This window comes from Lagenorhynchus albirostris, chromosome 19 (genome assembly GCF_949774975.1).
Source record: "Lagenorhynchus albirostris chromosome 19, mLagAlb1.1, whole genome shotgun sequence".
Classification (NCBI taxonomy): domain Eukaryota; kingdom Metazoa; phylum Chordata; class Mammalia; order Artiodactyla; family Delphinidae; genus Lagenorhynchus; species Lagenorhynchus albirostris.
The window spans coordinates 47,765,706-47,782,596 of NC_083113.1; the positions used below are offsets into that span (position 1 = coordinate 47,765,706).

General features: G+C 44.9%; 1 protein-coding gene across 2 annotated transcripts in view; it reads right to left on the minus strand.

Annotated features, from left to right (window-relative positions):
- Positions 1-14,702: 14,702 nt before the first annotated feature.
- RFWD3 (ring finger and WD repeat domain 3) overlaps positions 14,703-16,891 on the minus strand; it is a 39,614-nt gene continuing 37,425 nt past the window's right edge. For both annotated transcript variants that reach the window (XM_060131606.1, XM_060131605.1), the window contains exon 13: positions 14,703-15,803. In XM_060131606.1, the coding sequence (XP_059987589.1) occupies positions 15,660-15,803 (144 nt within the window). In that variant the 3' untranslated portion in view covers positions 14,703-15,659. The remainder of the gene's footprint in view (positions 15,804-16,891) is intronic.

Below are 16,891 nucleotides of genomic sequence, written 5' to 3' on the forward strand. Positions count from 1 at the left end.
GTCCGCGGCGAGCTCGACGCACCCGCCGGCGCAGCGTATTTAAATGAGGGGGCGGGGAGTCGGGCGGGGCCCGGCGGGGCCCATCCGATCCCTTCTCCTGCCGGCGCAGACCCGCCAGCTGGGAGCAAAGCCCGGGAGTGGCCGAGCTCCGAATGGCCCACGCCCCGGACCTCGGCGGGCGGGAAAGCTGCGCTTTTTGCCGGGGGCGTTCCTGGTGCTCCTTAAGATATCTGGGTAGGGCAGCTTTGCCTAATTCCCTTGGTTGTCGTCACAGAAAAATAAAAAAGGATTGGGATTGCCACAACCAAGATGGCCGGTAGAGTATGTCATCCGTTCAATGACTTGAAATAAAAACTTTATGTGTAGAGGTGAACTTTACACGATCAGGTGTATTCCGGCATCTAAGAACCTCTTCTTGCATTTCTCCTTGCTTCCTTCCACCAGCCCCAAAAGCCTCTCTTACCCAGAAAAGGAGGCAGCATTGAATCAGGGTTAGGAGCACTGGTTCCAGAATAAGAAAAGAGCCTGTTCTATTCCTTGCTCTTCGGCAGACTAGGCAAGTCCTTTAACTTCTCTGACCCTCATTTTTCTCGTCTGAGAAAGAAAAGGAGGAGCTCTAATGTATAATTGTGAAGATTAGAAATAATAAAGTGCCTGGCCCACAATAGGGAATTCAAAAAGTTATAGCCAGTATTATGAATAAACTGGGAAGCCCTTTGCATGTGAGCCAGATTTTAAGCCAGAATTTAAACTCATGTTTCAAGGAGGGAAAGAAAATAACAAAACATGTCTTTGAGGCCTCAGGTTAAGTCTGTGCCTCATAACTGTCTTGCTGACCTGCATGCAGCATCTTCAGCAAGCACTACAGGCAGGGATGGTTGTTTCACTTAACACCAGTGTCCCCTCCTTTTCCATAGGAGAGATGTTATCTTCCTAAAGCATCTTCGCATCTATTGTGTCATCTGAGCCATGCATCAGGCCTGAGTTGGGTTCTCACTCACCTAAAGAATGGCAGAGATGGTAACAGTTCTGCACAGCAGGGTTAAATGTCCTGCCCAGGATGAACTTTGCCAGCCTGGGACCAGAACCCCTGGCCTCTCAGTTGGCGTGGTGCACTTTTATCCCACTCTGCCAGTATACCATGTTGGGGAGTGAGGGCAGCTTGCGACATGTGATCCCCACTGGTCATCCGTGTTCAAAAATGCAGCTTCTGCTGTCCTGACCCACAAATGGGCAGTGAAGACCAGACATAGCTAGAACCTGAGAGGTTGGGTGGGGGCTCATGAGCCTCATAAGGAACCCCTGAGACTGAGAATATTTTAGGGGTACAAACTGCCCACTGTGGCTGACACAGGCCTCTATCTCTAGGAATGAGGACATGTTGACATCTCTACCAAAACTCACTCCTGCTACTGCCATAATGTGGTGCTAAGGCTGCTGCCAACCTTGAGCATTGACCAAGACAGCCCAGGGTAGAACAGATAAATGTACATGTTCCTTAACAGATATGTGGCATGGGTAAATCTCAGACCTGAAGTTCTTGAAAAGTCACTTAGGGTCATTAATTTTTTTAATGGTTTAATTAATTAATTTTTTTTGGCCATGCCATGTAGCTTGTGTGATCTTAGTTCTCCGACTAGGGATTGAACCCAGGCCCTCGGCAGTGAAAGCACAGAGTCCTAACCACTGGATAAGGGTCATTAATTTTCAATGATGGGTCTCCATATGTGCAGACAACAAGTGGGAGTTTATTTTTTAAGCCAGTTTAAGGCCAGAAATTGACAATCCGCTAAGAGAAGCCAACAGTTACCCATCTCACAGCCTGCAGTGAGGAAACCCTAGACCTGGCCACTGACTGCCTCTGGAGATAGGGACGAGTATATGTGCCTATCTTGAAATCACAGTGACCAACAAGCAAGAAATTGAGAGAAATCTGGGAACCTGGCCAGCTCAGGCTGTGTCAGGGAAGTCAGACTTTACAGAAAGCACAAACCCACAGGCCAGTGAGAAGAGGGTTGACCTGACCTGGGTCGCCTGGACTCAGTGACTTTTCAATAAAAACAGACTGTCTCTATCACAAACTAGGAATTCATTTTACCCTTTACTGTACCCCTTGTTTCTTGATCCTCACTTCCATAACTCATCCAATAGATATGTGTTGAGCATTTTTTTTAATATGTCACGCATTGCTCAAGAACTGGCTTATATGAGAGATAAACAATAAGATAGTGAATAAAGAGCAAGATAATTTCAGATAGTATAAGTACTATGAAGAAAATAAAAGACAGGGACTTTGCTGGTGGTCCAGTGGCTAAGACTCTGCACTCCCAATGCAGAGGGCCTGGGTTTGATCCCTGGTTAGGGATCTAGCTCCCACATGACACAACTAAGAGTTTGCATGCTGCAACTAAAGATCTCACATGCTGCAACGAAGATCCCACATGCCACAACTAAGACCCGGCACAGCCAAATAAATAAATAAATATTTTTTAAAATAAAGAAAGAAAGAAAAGATAAATGGGATGACTGGGGTGGGGAGGAGATTTTATATAAAGGCAGTTAGTGATCATTGAGTTAAGAGTGAATTGGCATAAATTCGTAAAAAAAAAAAAAAGGGAGGGGCAGATCTAAAGATACTTAGTCTGTTCAGACTTCTATAACAAAATAGCACACACTGGGTGGCTTATAAACAACAGAAACTTATTTCTCACAGTTCTGGAGGCTAGAAGTCCAAGATCAGGGTGGTAGCATGGTCAGGTTTTGGCAAAGGCCCTCTTATGGGTTGCAGACAGCCAACTTCTAACTGTGTCCTCACAGGGCGGAAGGAGCTGGGAGCTTTGTGGGATCTCTTTTATAAGAACACTAATCTCATTCATGAGGGTTCTACTCTCATGATCTAAGCACCTCCAAAGGCCCCATCTCCTAATACCATCACAGTGGGCATTAGGATTTTAACATATGAATTTAGAGGGGACAAAAACATTTAGACCGTAACAAAAGAGTTCCAAAAGCAAAGGTTAATGACAAGTGCAAGTTCAAGACAAGGGAATAAGCATTCAGAATGAAGGCCTATGTGGCTGCATTGAAATGAGGAAAGAGGGGACTAGAAGAAGGAGTCAGAGAACCCATCAAGGGCCAGATCATATAAGGCCCTGCAGGCCCTATATATACATGAAACTGGGGAGGATTCTGATCCCAAATACGAGTACAAATACAAATTTGTATTTACGCTGAAATAAAACCATAAAAACTAGATAAAATATATAAAATATCTTTTGAGGGGTTAGAAAGTAACTAATACAGTGAGGAAATGGGGGGCTACAATCTTTGAGAAAAGAGAAGTACACAGGGAAGCTCCAGCCCAGATTTTTTTCTGAGGGGACTGTCCAAATTGTGGCCCAGAAGAATTGAGCCCTTGCAGAAAGCAGTAATCTTATTGGGCTGAAAATGTACAGGTAGGAGTTCAGAATCCTCTAAGTGGCTGGGACTTAAGGGTCAAAATACTGGAGAGAAGGAAACCACCGAGAAAAAGCGAAAAATCTGTGAACAAATTTCTCTCAAGTGGCTGACTGACTCCTAAGCTGTGCATGCACAGAGTCAGACTCCAACAAATCCTGAAGAAAACAATAGCTGAGAGAGCAATAAATTGAGAGAGATTTCAGCTTGGAGCCTGGACCCTGCTGAGGTGTAGAGGCCTTGGTAAACACCCCTGGCTTTTAACTGAGGCCTCAGAAGTGTTACACCCTAGGAACAAAGGCCATATTGCAGGAGGAAGGACAACACCCCAGGGGTAAGGACCTTGCCCTAGAAGAAAAGACAAAACTACAATGGGCCAACCCTAATAAAGCTTAAAACATGCCTCAGTGGGGACAAGGTGAGCCTCCAGTACTCTGTCTATAAGAAGAAAAATTAACCTTTTTGGAGAAAGATTAATACCATCCAGAGCTTCTATAATTTTTAATCTGCATGGTCCAGCTTTGAATCAAACATTATGAGGCATGCTAAAAACAAAACAAAGCTGAACTAAGCTAAACTAAATAACCGAAAACAAAAAGTCAGCAAAAACTCCATATGATTCAGATATTCGACTCATCAGATGGGGACTTTAAAATAACTGTGACTAGTATGCTATAGAAAATAAAAGATGGATAAAATAGGTGAAAATGGAGAATTTCAACAGAAAATTGGATTCTATACAAATAATCAAATGGACATTCAAGAACTGAACTAAAATTCATTAGATAACATAAACAGCAGTCTGGATATCTTAGACTGTGTGGGTTGCTTTAACAGAATACTATAGGGAATTCCCTGGTGGTCCAGTGGTTAGGACTCCATGCTTCCACTGCAGGGGGCACGGGTTCAATCCCTGGTTGGGGAACTAAGATCCCGCAAGCCAGGTGGTACGGCCAAAAAAAAAAATTTTAAAAACTAAAAAAAAAACCCAAAACAGAATACCATAGATGGGATAGCTTATAAACAATGGAAATTTATTTCTCATAGTTCTAGAGGCTGGGAAGGCCAAGATCAAGGTGCTGGCAGATTCAGTGTCCAGTGAGAGCCCACGTCCTGGTTCATAGACAGCCTTGGCATGTCATTGTAAAACTGGTGACAATCAAAGAGAGAAAGAGAAAATCTTAAAAGCAGACAAAGATGCATTATCTTCAAAGGACCAATAACAGGCATATCTGATTTTTCATTAAGAAACTATGAAAGCCAGAAAACAGTAGAATGACATAATTTAAATACCAAAAGAAAAAAAAATGTTGCTAACCTAGAATTCTACACCCAGGGAAATTGTACTTCAAAAATGAAGTACTAGGAAAAAAAAAAAAAAATGAAGTACTAGGGACTTCCCTGGTGGTCCAGTGGTTAAAGACTCTGTGCTTCCACTGCAGGGGGCACAGGTTCCATCCCTGGTTGGGGAACTAAGATCCCACATGCTGCGAGGCACAGCCAAAAAAGAAAAAAATGTAATGAAGTACTGATAACACGCTACAACATGGATGAACCTTGAAAACATAATACTAAGTGAAAGAAACCAGAGACAAAAAGCCACCAGTTGTAGGATTACATTCATATGAAATATCCAGAAAAGGCAAATCCATAGAGACAGAAGTAGATTAATGGTTTCCAGGAGATGGGAGGAGGAGAGAACTGAGAAGTATGGGATTTCTTTGGGAATGATGGAAATATTCTGGAATCAGATAATAGTGATGAATCAGATAATCACAATCAAAACATTGTGATTATACTAAAAACCACTGAACTGTGCACTTAAAATTGTTAAAATAGTGGAGTTTATGTTACATGAATTTGATCTCAGTAAGTTTTTGTTTTTTTGTTTTTTTTTTTGCGGTACGCGGGCCTCTCACTGTTGTGGCCTCTCCCGTTGCGGAGCACAGGCTCCGGACGCACAGGCTCAGCGGTCATGGCTCACGGGCCCAGCCGCTCCGCGGCATGTGGGATCTTCCCGGACCGGGGCACGAACCCGTGTCCCTTGCATCAGCAGGCGGACTCTCAACCACTGCGCCACCAGGGAAGCCCTTCAGTAAGTTTTAAAAAATGTAATTAGATCCATTCAAAAAAGGTGAAATAAAGACATTTGCAGGGACTTCTCTGGTGGCGCAGTGGTTAAGAATCCGCCTGCTAGTGCAGGGGCATGGGTTCAAGCTCTGGTCTGGGAAGATCCCACATGCTGCGGAGCAACTAAGCCTGTGTGCCACAACTACTGAGCCTGTGCTCTAGAGCCCGCGAGCCACAACTACTGAGCCCGCATGCCACAACTACTGAAGCCCGCGCGCCTAGAGCCTGTGCTCTGCGACAAGAGAAGACACTGCCATGAGAAGCCTGCACACTGCGGCGAAGAGTAGCCCCCGCTCACCACAACTAGATAAAGCCCGCGTGCAGCAACGAAGACCCAATGCAGCCAAAGATAAATAAACAAATAAATAAATTTAAATAAATAAATTAAATAGTTAAAAAAGGCATTTGCAAACAAACTAAAGCTGAGAGAGTGAGGTAATTCATTGCTAGATGGTCTGCACTACTCTAGGCTGAAGGAAAATGATCCCAGATGGAAGCATAGGACTGCAGGAAGGAATAAAGAGCACTGAAAGGGTAAATATGTGGACAATTAATATTGTTTTAAACAACGATAATGAGAGATTTTTAACATATGTAACAGTGAAATATATGACTCCCATAGCATATAGAGAAGGATGCAGATTGTAACTGCTAGGCCCTGGAGTCTAGGATAAACACTAAAAGAATACTACAAGAATGTGTAAGCGTAAAGCATTTGATTAATCCAAAAGAAGGCAAAAAGGTGGGAATAAAGTAACAAAGAACACGTAGGATAAACAGAAAACAACTGCACTAGGTTTAAGTCTACTTACATCTAAGTGCATTGGGAAGCTGTTGGAGAGGTATCAGCCGGGGTGTGGTTTAATCGCCAAGCAAGAGCTAATAGAGTCTTCAACCACCTCACAAGTACCCTCAGTGCTCAGCATGATGTTGGGCACATAGAGGGCAATCAATGAAGGCTTACTGAGCTGGCCAAGCTTCTCCTCCCACCGCTGAGTGGCTGAAGTGACTTCCCTGAAGCCCTCTAATTGTTCTTCTCATTGTTTGGGCAAGCAAGGTGAAAAGAAGTGATGGGGCAGAGCACTTTCCTCCCCTGACTTCTTACCATCTTCCCCATTTGAGGACTGCGGCAGCTTCCAAAATACAGGAATGCTTTCCCAAACTTGACTGTGCAGCTGAATCACCTGGAGCAATTTTCAAATGTTTCTGATTATGGAATCCAGGAATATGCTTTCCTAACAACTAAGGCAGCACTGGTCCCTGCCAGTCCTCGGCAACTATTGCTCTAGTGCAGAACTGCATCAGTGGTCTCTTTCCTCAAGCGCCTCCTGACCTTTGCCATATCCAAAATTTCAAGATCATGTAGCTGTGACATTGACCCATGAAGTTCTAACACTCTCTTCCTAAAATTTTTTTTTTCTTCTCCTTTCATGCTCAGCTCAAAAGTCTCAATATTTCTGAAGCCTTCCTAGGAAAATTAACCCCTTTTCAACATGCCATTTTTAGATTTATTCGTTTATAATTCAGCAGTTCTTTTCTGAGCACCTCCTATGTACTTCCTGCCTTGGGGATAGCACTGTAGTTAGAAGAACCAGCCTGGACTGTCTGGGTTTATCTAATCCACCATTTGCCTCCTGGTGGGTTATTCTGGGTTCTGTGAGAAGCAATCTCCAGACAGGATTCGCTGTGGAAGAAACTTATTAGGATTAAAGCCTCACAGGAATAGGCCTGCTTTAGCATCTCTTGCCATGCTCAGTCACTGGCTGGAAGAACCCTTGGGGAGTGTGGCCTCAGAGTGAACCCAGCGATGGATTTCAGAGCACAGCAGCTGGCCAATTACATACAGTCCCCACAATTGGACATATGAGAGGCAAATTTTCATGACCATCATATTCCATCCCTTGTGCCCCACAGATTTATTTCTCTACACAAATTTGATGAACAGCTACTCTATAGTTTCCATGGATCTCTTTTTCAGAGGGAAAAACTCAGAAGAGGGAGGTTAGTGAGATAAACTAATGTCCATCATTGCTGGTGATCTCAGGGCTGCAAGTGGTACTCATCCTCTTTTTCCTCCATTCTGAATTTCCTTTACCCTCAGCTAGCACCTCAGAAGTCTTGGTGGCTTACCTGGTGATGTGACCCAAGCCTTCATTTCAGGTGTGGTGTTGGTAGTGGGCATAATAACCTTTTCATCCTGGTGTGGTATTGTTGCATGTCTGTCCACAGTTAGAGAGAGGCAACGGAGCACCAGAAGGCATCCAAGTGGACCACTTGGATATTTCTCTTTGCTCCCGTTATGTACAAGTAGCCCTACTTGCTCCTGTTGATCAGGGTGTTACCACTGCCAATATGGTGATTCCTCTTCTCACCTATTGGTCCCTGGGCACAAGGTCCCAAAGTGCTCTGGTAGCAGCCATAATTTATAGTTCGGTGGGACCCTTGCTGTGTCCTCTGGCAAAGTGCACCCCGGTAGGAACCCAGGACCTTCAATGATGTGGAGCCCAGGTTGCTGGGATGGGAAGTACAAAATCACCCAGGTCATTGGGAGTGACAGTAAATGAAGCCACTCCTGTTTCCTCATGTTGGTTCCTGGACCCATGTATGCTGCCTACTGGGGAAACAGCACCAATAGAGGTCTCTTAACATTGCATCCTGAAGAATGACACCCTATTCTCTCAGAGTGTTGCTTCTTAGCTAGTGCTTCAGCTGTCTTTAGAAGGTCATTATCAGTAGGCTATTAGCTGGCTGTTTCTGGATGGGATAGTATATGACAAGACCAACAGATCCCATGGTCATGGATCCACTTCTGCAATCCCTTCACTGTACAGTGGGTCCCCTGGGTCAGATGCTATGTTGTGTAGCAATCTGTGCCTCAATCTGGCATTCTGCTGGCAGAGGCCCTGAGAGCAAGAAAGTTAAATCCACACGCAGAATAGATATCTATCCCTGTAAGGGAGAACTGCTGGCCTTTTCAAGAGGAAGAGGCCCATCGTATCTGACTTGCCACAAAGTAGCTACTTGATCTTCTCTAGGAAAAGGGCGTATCAGAGACTCAGTGTTGGTCTCTGTTGCTGACAGGTTGGACATTAAGAGGTAGCCTTGGTAAGTGGCAGTCCATTCTCCCAGACAGACTTTGGGCCCATATGTAGCCTCCATCTCTGCCACCGCGGCCACTCCATTCGTGGGCCCAACATATCAGGTCTACAGTGGCTGAAGGATGGCTGTCAATTGGTTGAGTCATTTTGCCTACTTGGTTGTTCAATGCCTCTTCCATGGTAGAGGTTCTGGTGTGCATTGTCCTATAATAAAAAGTCTTTACACATTGTGCCTTCTCCATATAGTCCAACCACATGCCACTATCCCAGACCAGGCTGCTGGACCCTGCCCAGGAATCTGTTTATATTCTCACCTTAAACCACTTCTTCCATACAAAGTGGAAAGATTAGGGCATAGCTTGCAGCTCCACCCACTGGAGTATTTTTCACTCTCCACTGTCTTTCAGGGTCATACTTGCATCCTGTAGGTTTTAATGGGGCACTAATCTCCACCATCCTCCATCCCCCAGTAAGACACTGCTTTTTTTTGTTTTTCTTGGTCACGCCACGCGTCTTGCAGGATCTTAGTTCCCTGATCAGGGACTGAACCCAGACCATGGCAGTGAAAGTGCTGAGTCCTAACCACTGGACTGCTGGGGAATTCCCAACATTGCTTTTAATTTATTATCCTGGCCAGTGATTGCAGAGCAGTTTCCAAGGTTTACATTTGGCCTTTCCTGTAATGGTATTTTTTTTTAATTAATTAATTTATTTTTGGCTGCGTTGGGTCTTCATTGCTGTGCACAGGCTTTCTTCAGGTGCAATAAGCAGGGGCTACTCTTTGTTGCAGTGTGCAGGCTTCTCATTGCAGTGGCTTCTCTTGTTGTGGAGCACAGGCTCTAGGCGCACGGACTCAGGAGTTGTGGCGCCTGGGCTCAGTAGTTGTGGCTCGCGGGCTCCAGAGCACAGGCTCAGTAGTTGTGGTGCACGGGCTTAGCTGCTCCGTGGCACGTGGGATCTTCCCAGACCAGGTATCAAACCCATGTCCCCTGCATTGGCAGGCGGATTCTTAACCACTGCGCCACCAGGGAAGTCCCTGTAATGGTAATTCTAACCCCACAGGCCAGAGACACCACATGTTTCCAGATCATTTTCACAATGATCTAGTGTTTCTAGGTCTGGATTATTCTAGATCATTTCCAGTTATATACTTGGGGACTGGGGAAATGATCACTGGATGGGTCCACATAACCAGTGGGGCCACTGTGAGCCATAATCTAGCCAGGACTCCATTTATAGTACCAGGTCCCCAGGGGCCAGGGACCTATGATGATGCTTTTAGTCTGAGTATCAATGGCAACTTGGACCAAATGTCCAATAGTCCTCAAATAGATGGTTATTTCTCTTTTGTCAGTGTATAGTCACCCAAGTAAATGGCCATTGAGTCTCTGTGGGGAAAGACTGAAGGAACCATATGCTTGGCATGGTGTTGTAGGGTCTTTGTTCCTAGGCTCCCAACTACTTATTCATCAATGGGCTCTGGATCTGAAAATTGGCTCAGGTCTAGAAACTGAGCAAAGGAGCATGACCTTTGGGGATGACCACCTTTAGCCTCCTGCCCCTCCTTTCTTATGGAATTTTTTGTTTATAGATGTTAAAAAGCACCCTCACTGGGCTTCCCTGGTGGTGCAGTGGTTGAGAGTCCGCCTGCCGATGCAGGGGACACGGGTTCGTGCCCCGGTCCGGGAAGATCCCACATGCCGCGGAGCGGCTAGGCCCGTGAGCCATGGCCGCTGAGCCTGCGCGTCCGGAGCCTGTGTTCCGCAGTGGGAGAGGCCACAACAGTGAGAGGCCTGCGTACTGCAAAAAAAAAAAAGCACCCTCATTGGCTGTGTCTATTTTGCCCCTAGGGATGCTGTCTTTTATTAACTCTCTCCCCAACTCCCTGCGGGTCAAGACCCCTTAGTCAGCTCTTCAATCTTGCTGGTAATAATGGAATTGTGGTCTCCTGGCTTCTGGAAGTTAAGCATTGCCACCTGGTCTTTATTATTCTTGGGCCTCAATCATCCCCATCTTACCAAATTTCCCGGAACACTCCTGGCATACCCGTGTTATCTAGGTCTAGCAGGAAGCAGAAAACAAAATGGGATTAGGCATCAACAAATAACCAAACAACCCAATTTAAGAGTGGGCAAGGCGGGTTTCCCTGGTGGCGCAGTGGTTAAGAATCTGCCTGCCAATGCAGGGGACATGGGGTCGAGCCCTGGTCCAAGAAGATCCCACATGCTGTGGAGCAACTAAGCCCGTGTGCCACAACTACTGAGCCTGCGCTCTAGAGCCCACGAGCCACAACTACTGAGCCCACGTGCCACAACTACTGAAGCCCACGTACCTAGAGCCCATGCTCTGCAACAAGAGAAGCCACTGCAATGAGAAGCCCACACATCACAACAAAGAGTAGCCCTCGCTCACCGCAACTAGAGAAAGCCCACACGCAGCAACAAAGACCCAACACAGTCAAAAATAAATAAATAAATAAAAAATAAATAAATAAAGTGGGCAAGGGATTTGAATAAACATTTCTCTAAAGAAGGTATACAAATAGCCAATAAGCGCATGAAAAGATGCTCAACATCACTAATCATTAGGTAAATACAAATCAAAACTACAATAAGATGCCACCTCACACCATTCAGATGGCTACTGTCAAACAAACAACCCCCCCCCCAAAAAAAAGAAAGTAACAAGAGTTGAAGAGGATGTGGAGAAACTGAAACTCTTATGCACTGTTAGTGGGAATGTAAAATGGCACAGCTGCTGTGGAAAAACAGTATGGCAGTTCCTCAAATAATTAAGAAGAGAATTACCATACGATTCAACAATTCCACTTCTGGGTATATACCCAAAAGAATTGAAAGCAGGGTCTCAAAGAGATATCTGTACACCCATGTTCATAGCAACATTGTTCATAATAGCTAAAATGTGGAAACAACTCAAGTGTCCACCGACAGATGAATGGATAAGCAAAATGTGGTCTATGCATGCAATGGAACATCATTGTCTTAAAAAGGAAGGAAATTCTGATACATGCTACAACATGGATGAACTTCGAAGACATTATGCTAAGTGAAATAAGCCAGTCACAACAAGACAAATACTGCATGATTCCACATAGATGAGGCAATTAGAGCAAATACACAGATCTTACCCATGTGAAGCAGAGATAGAGAGGGAGGAAGCAAGCAAGGATGGTTAGGTGGAAACAACTTAGACTGAAGTTCAAGTCTAAGAAAGTTTGGCCAACAACACTGGAGAGTCCTCAAGCTAAAGTTGCCTGTCAGGCATTCAGCGTCTCCCAGAAATGGGCCTGCCTTAGTATCCCTGCCATCCTCAGTCACTGGCTGGGAGCAACTCTTGGAAAGTGCGGCCTTGCTGTGATGCAGCAGTGGATTTCAGAGCTCAGCAGCTGGAACAGCAGTCAATTATGCCCTCCTTGGTCGGAGATCTGAAAGGCTCATGTTCATGGCCACCACACCTGGGCAAATTCTTTCACTTCTCTGAGAGTTCCTTTCATATAAAAGGTATACCACAGCATTAGGTACATACTCAGTAAATGTAGGCTGTTATTATAAATCTAAAATGAACTATTCTGATTATTTTTTAATTTTTAGAAACAAAACAAAACAGTATGACTACTGAGCTGGAATGACAGCAGTTGCTTAATACCAACAAGAGTAAAGGGATGGGGCTTCCCTGGTGGCGCAGTGGTTTGAGAGTCCACCTGCCGATGCAGGGTACACGGGTTCGTGCCCTGGTCTGGGAAGATCCCACATGCCGCGGAGTGGCTAGGCCCGTGAGCCATGGCCGTTGAGCCTGCGCTCCGCAACAGGAGAGGCCACAACAGTGAGAGGCCTGCGTACCGAAAAAAAAAAAAAAGAGTAAAGGGATGAAAAATGGAATAACATACTTCCAGGCACTCCAAATTATCCAGCTAAGGGATCTGAACTTGTTTGTCACAGAAATCTCAGTGATTGTCTAGGGTGAGAACCCTAGATTGTCTAGGGTTGTAAGACCCAGAGAGAAGAACCCAGTATTCTGGAGTGTGGGTGTTCAACCTCCCTTACAACAATTTGCCAAGTTATACAAACTATGGTTCCTAAAGGAATTTCACGTCTCTTTTTTTGGGGGGGGAGAGGGAGGGGTCTTAATCAGAGAAGCAAATGTTAGCATCTGCTAATGTATTTGTTTCCTTTCCTTGACTCAGGCAGCAAGTGACTCAGGTGAGGGAAGGCGCATATTGTTTGCCTAGTGATGTTAAGTACTGTCACTCTCTCTACCTCGTCAGGATACCACCTTCATGAGAGGAACTGGGGTCATGGCCAACTCTAGGGCTACCACTGGAGCCCAAGCGCCACAATTAGAAAGCCCGCATGCCACAACTAAAGAGAAGCCTGCACTCCACAACTAGAGAGAAGCCTGTGCATGGCAATGAAGATCCCGTGTGCTGCAACTAAGACCCAACACAGCCAAAAAAAAAAGACAAAAGACATCAGGAGTAGGTACACATGGTAAATGCTTTATTTTCATATTAACATTAAAACATAAAACACAGAACATGAAGAGATCCCATTGTCCGGTTTTCAAAGCAGGTACAAGGATATATACAACAAGAAAATATTTTTGAGTCTGCTTAACTCCAAACCCTCAAATGGGAAAACAACCTTAGAGCCAGCGTAAGGGAACATGGTGGGGCAGAGTCTGGGTCTACAGAGGTAATCTCTCCTGCCAGGCAGAGGTGAGTGGGGGCAGGGGCAAAGTTTTTTTCCTTTGGAGAAATCAATCACAGTCCCAAGAATTTGCTTCTAAAACATCTAAATTTACTAGAGAAATGCAAGGATTGGTAAGACATGAGATTCTTCCAACTTCCCTAGTAATACAAGTCCCTTGGTTCCTACACTTGGGGGGATTAATCAGCATCAGCTGAGTGTACTTCAACATTAGTCAAATCCTAACCCTGCCCTGGGTTCTGCCTCTGCCAAAGACAAAGGCAGCCAGGGCCTGACCACTTGCATCCTCTGTTATCATCAGCTGAAACCAGATGAGCTCTGCTTTTTTTTTTTTTTTTTTGCGGTACGTGGGCCTCTCACTGTTGTGGCCTCTCCCGTCGCGGAGCACAGGCTCTGGACGCGCCGGCTCAGCGGTCATGGCTCACGGGCCCAGCCGCTCTGCGGCATGTGGGATCCTCCCAGACCGGGGCACGAACCTGTGTCCCCTGTATCGGCAGGCAGACTCTCAACCACTGCGCCACCAGGGAAGCCCGAGCTCTGCTTTTTAATTCAAATCCTTTTCTGCCACTGAAGCTCTAGGCCTGGGTAGTCATTCTTAGTCATCAACATATCAAAAGGAACACCTCCTCTAGAAAAGGGGGCTCTTTCCCAGGCTCTGGAAACTGGCTTTTTGAAAGATGCCCTTAAATAGGAGGCCACTCTTTAAAAGCACAACTAGAATGTGGAACTCTGGGGAAATCTACTGCAATAACCCCTTGCTGGTAAGAAATGCTGGAAACAGTTCAGGAGTTGACCGTCAGAACTGTTTTAAAATAAAAATGATAAAATTTCTACAATTATTTAAGAAAATCACATTGTTAGCCATCCTGCTCCCAAGAACAAGGAGCACACACCTTGAGACATGTTCTGTTGTGGACAATAGTTTAGAAGAGCAGCCTTTAGCAAAGTAAACAGATATAAACTGAGCCCTCTATTGGAGAAAAGCAGCTCCCAAAGTTGGACAATCCAGGGCTGAAATGAAAGCTGGTGGGCATCTCCCTGCAAACCACATAGGCCTCCAACCACTATTATCTTCCTGAGAATAACTGTTTAACTAACAACACTTTTTTTTAAAGTTAGGAAGGGAGGCAAATCAGAGGAACTTGGAATCAAACATCAGTTTCACCTGGGGGAAGGATTTAACCTGGGAATTCTAAACACACTCAAGAATGGCTCCTCACTCCAGGGGGTTGACTTTATTCAGAGAGAAACTCTCTGAATGGAAAGTTGGAAAATGGAAAAATGGAAAATGGAAAAGACAAGTCCTTTTTTTGCTTTCAACAGCAGTCTGAGTAGCTTCTCTTTTGTAGGCCTCTCTTGGTTATTAGCCCCTTGCTCCTGATCTCTCATACTAGGAGACTCAAGTAAGAGCTCTGACATATGGCTCATCTTTTCCTAGTGAGAGAGACAAAGAGTGGCCTTCAAAGCATTGGCTTATATAAAACCAATCCTGAGATCCTAAGCTGGCTAGAAAAAAAAGTGAGTCTTCCTCACTGCTCAAACAACTGGTCTCGTTCCTTGACTCCCACAATGTGATGAACTCCATACACTCGGCATTAGGGAAGGGTCTACAGCTCATCAGCCACCACCATCACTGGGTTTACCAATATCCCAGCACTGCACACCTGAACATTACTGTTCCTGCCACAAAGCAGACCAGATGTGCTCTACCACACACTTCTGTAGGGATGAGACCAAGTTACTAAAAGGTTATCAGCCCGCAAGGTCAGAAATAGATCAAATCCTTTAGAAGATTCTACAGTGCCCTCTTGTGTTCAACGAAAGATTCTTTTGCATCCAGGCTGCATCCAAGCAGCATCAGAAAGACCGTTAGTCCCTTCAGGAACATACACGTTCCCAAGTCATATAGCTCAAGTGACAAGACCACTCTGGTGGGATGTCACATCCTCTGGAAATGCTTGGTGCACACACATATCCTAAATGACTTCTGGGAGGATACTCTCCGAGGTTCAGCAGTAAGTTCGATCAAAAATATTGATTCTCAACGAAGATTCATGAAGGCTTTTACCCCCAAGAAATGTATAATGTGATGGAGTACCAGTCACTGACTCTTTTGATGGACACTGCCACAATCCCAAAAGTTCTAGGCCATAGACATTAAGCACAGATCTTGCTCAGGGCTGCCAGGTGCTAACAAACAACATTTAACATTAACCAGCAGCATGTCCGACAAGTTTCAAGACCATGGTCACTCCCACCTATGGATGTGGACCATCTTCTCCGTTAAGGTAGCCAAGTAGCTGTTATGGTTCACCTGAAATGGGCAGATGTCCAAGACAGGCTGATTAGCCTGCAGTTCCTGCAGCAACGAGCCACTGCCAGCATCCCACAGCTAAAAAAGAAAAGCAGAGATAAAGGTCAGCTAGGTCCCTTCAATTCAGCTAGGGACTTGCATTCTTTATCATCACACAACTTTGAAAGCACTGCAAGGAGCAAAACAGATTGTCCCTAACCTTCACAAGGTTGCACAAAGCCAACACACCTGACACAGGTCACGTATGGCCTCACCTACTAAAATCAGCAATTAGTCTACCTGTGAGTGGATCTGAAAACCAAGCCTAGTATTCACTCCTTCAATCTATGTGCCAAGAACTCTTTTAGGGAAAAAAGGGTTAACAAGACAAAAAGTCCCTGTCTCTGTCCTCATGGAACCTATATTCTAACTGGTGCTTTCTTCTCCTTTAAAAAAATTTTTTATTGTGGAAAAAAAAGATTAAAGTAATAAAAAGTACAATAGTACAATGAGCCATCCATCACCCAGATTACTAAGCTTTTACCATACATGCTTTATTGATCTTACTTTTTTCTTTGCTGACATCATGTCATTTTACCCTTATATACATAAGTATACATCTCTAAAAAAAAGACATTTTCTTGGGACTTCCCTGGTGGCGCAGTGGTTAAGAATCTGCCTGCCAATGCAGGGGACACGGGTTCGAGCCCTGGTCTGGGAAGATCCCACATGCTGCTGAGCAACTAAGCCCGTGTACCACAGCTACTGAGTCTGCGCTCTAGAGCCCGTGAGCCACAACTACTAAGCCCGTGCACCTAGAGCCCATGCTTCACAACAAGAGAAGCCACTGCAATGAGAAGCCTGCGCACCGCAATGAAGAGTAGCACCCACTCGCCACAACTAGAGAAAAAAGCCCGTGTGCAGCAACGAAGACCCAACGCAGCCAAAGGAAAAAAAAAAGACATCTGCTTTAGTTTCTACTGTACAGCAAAATGAATCAGCTATACATATACATATATCCCCTCTCTTTTGGATTTCCTTCCCATCTAGGTCACCACAGTGCATTAAGCAGTTTCCTGTGTTATACAGTATGCCACATAAGGCTCTTTACATTTAAATTAAATTACATAAAAATTTTACAATTAAGTTCTTCATTCACATTAACTACTTTCAAGTGCTCACATGGC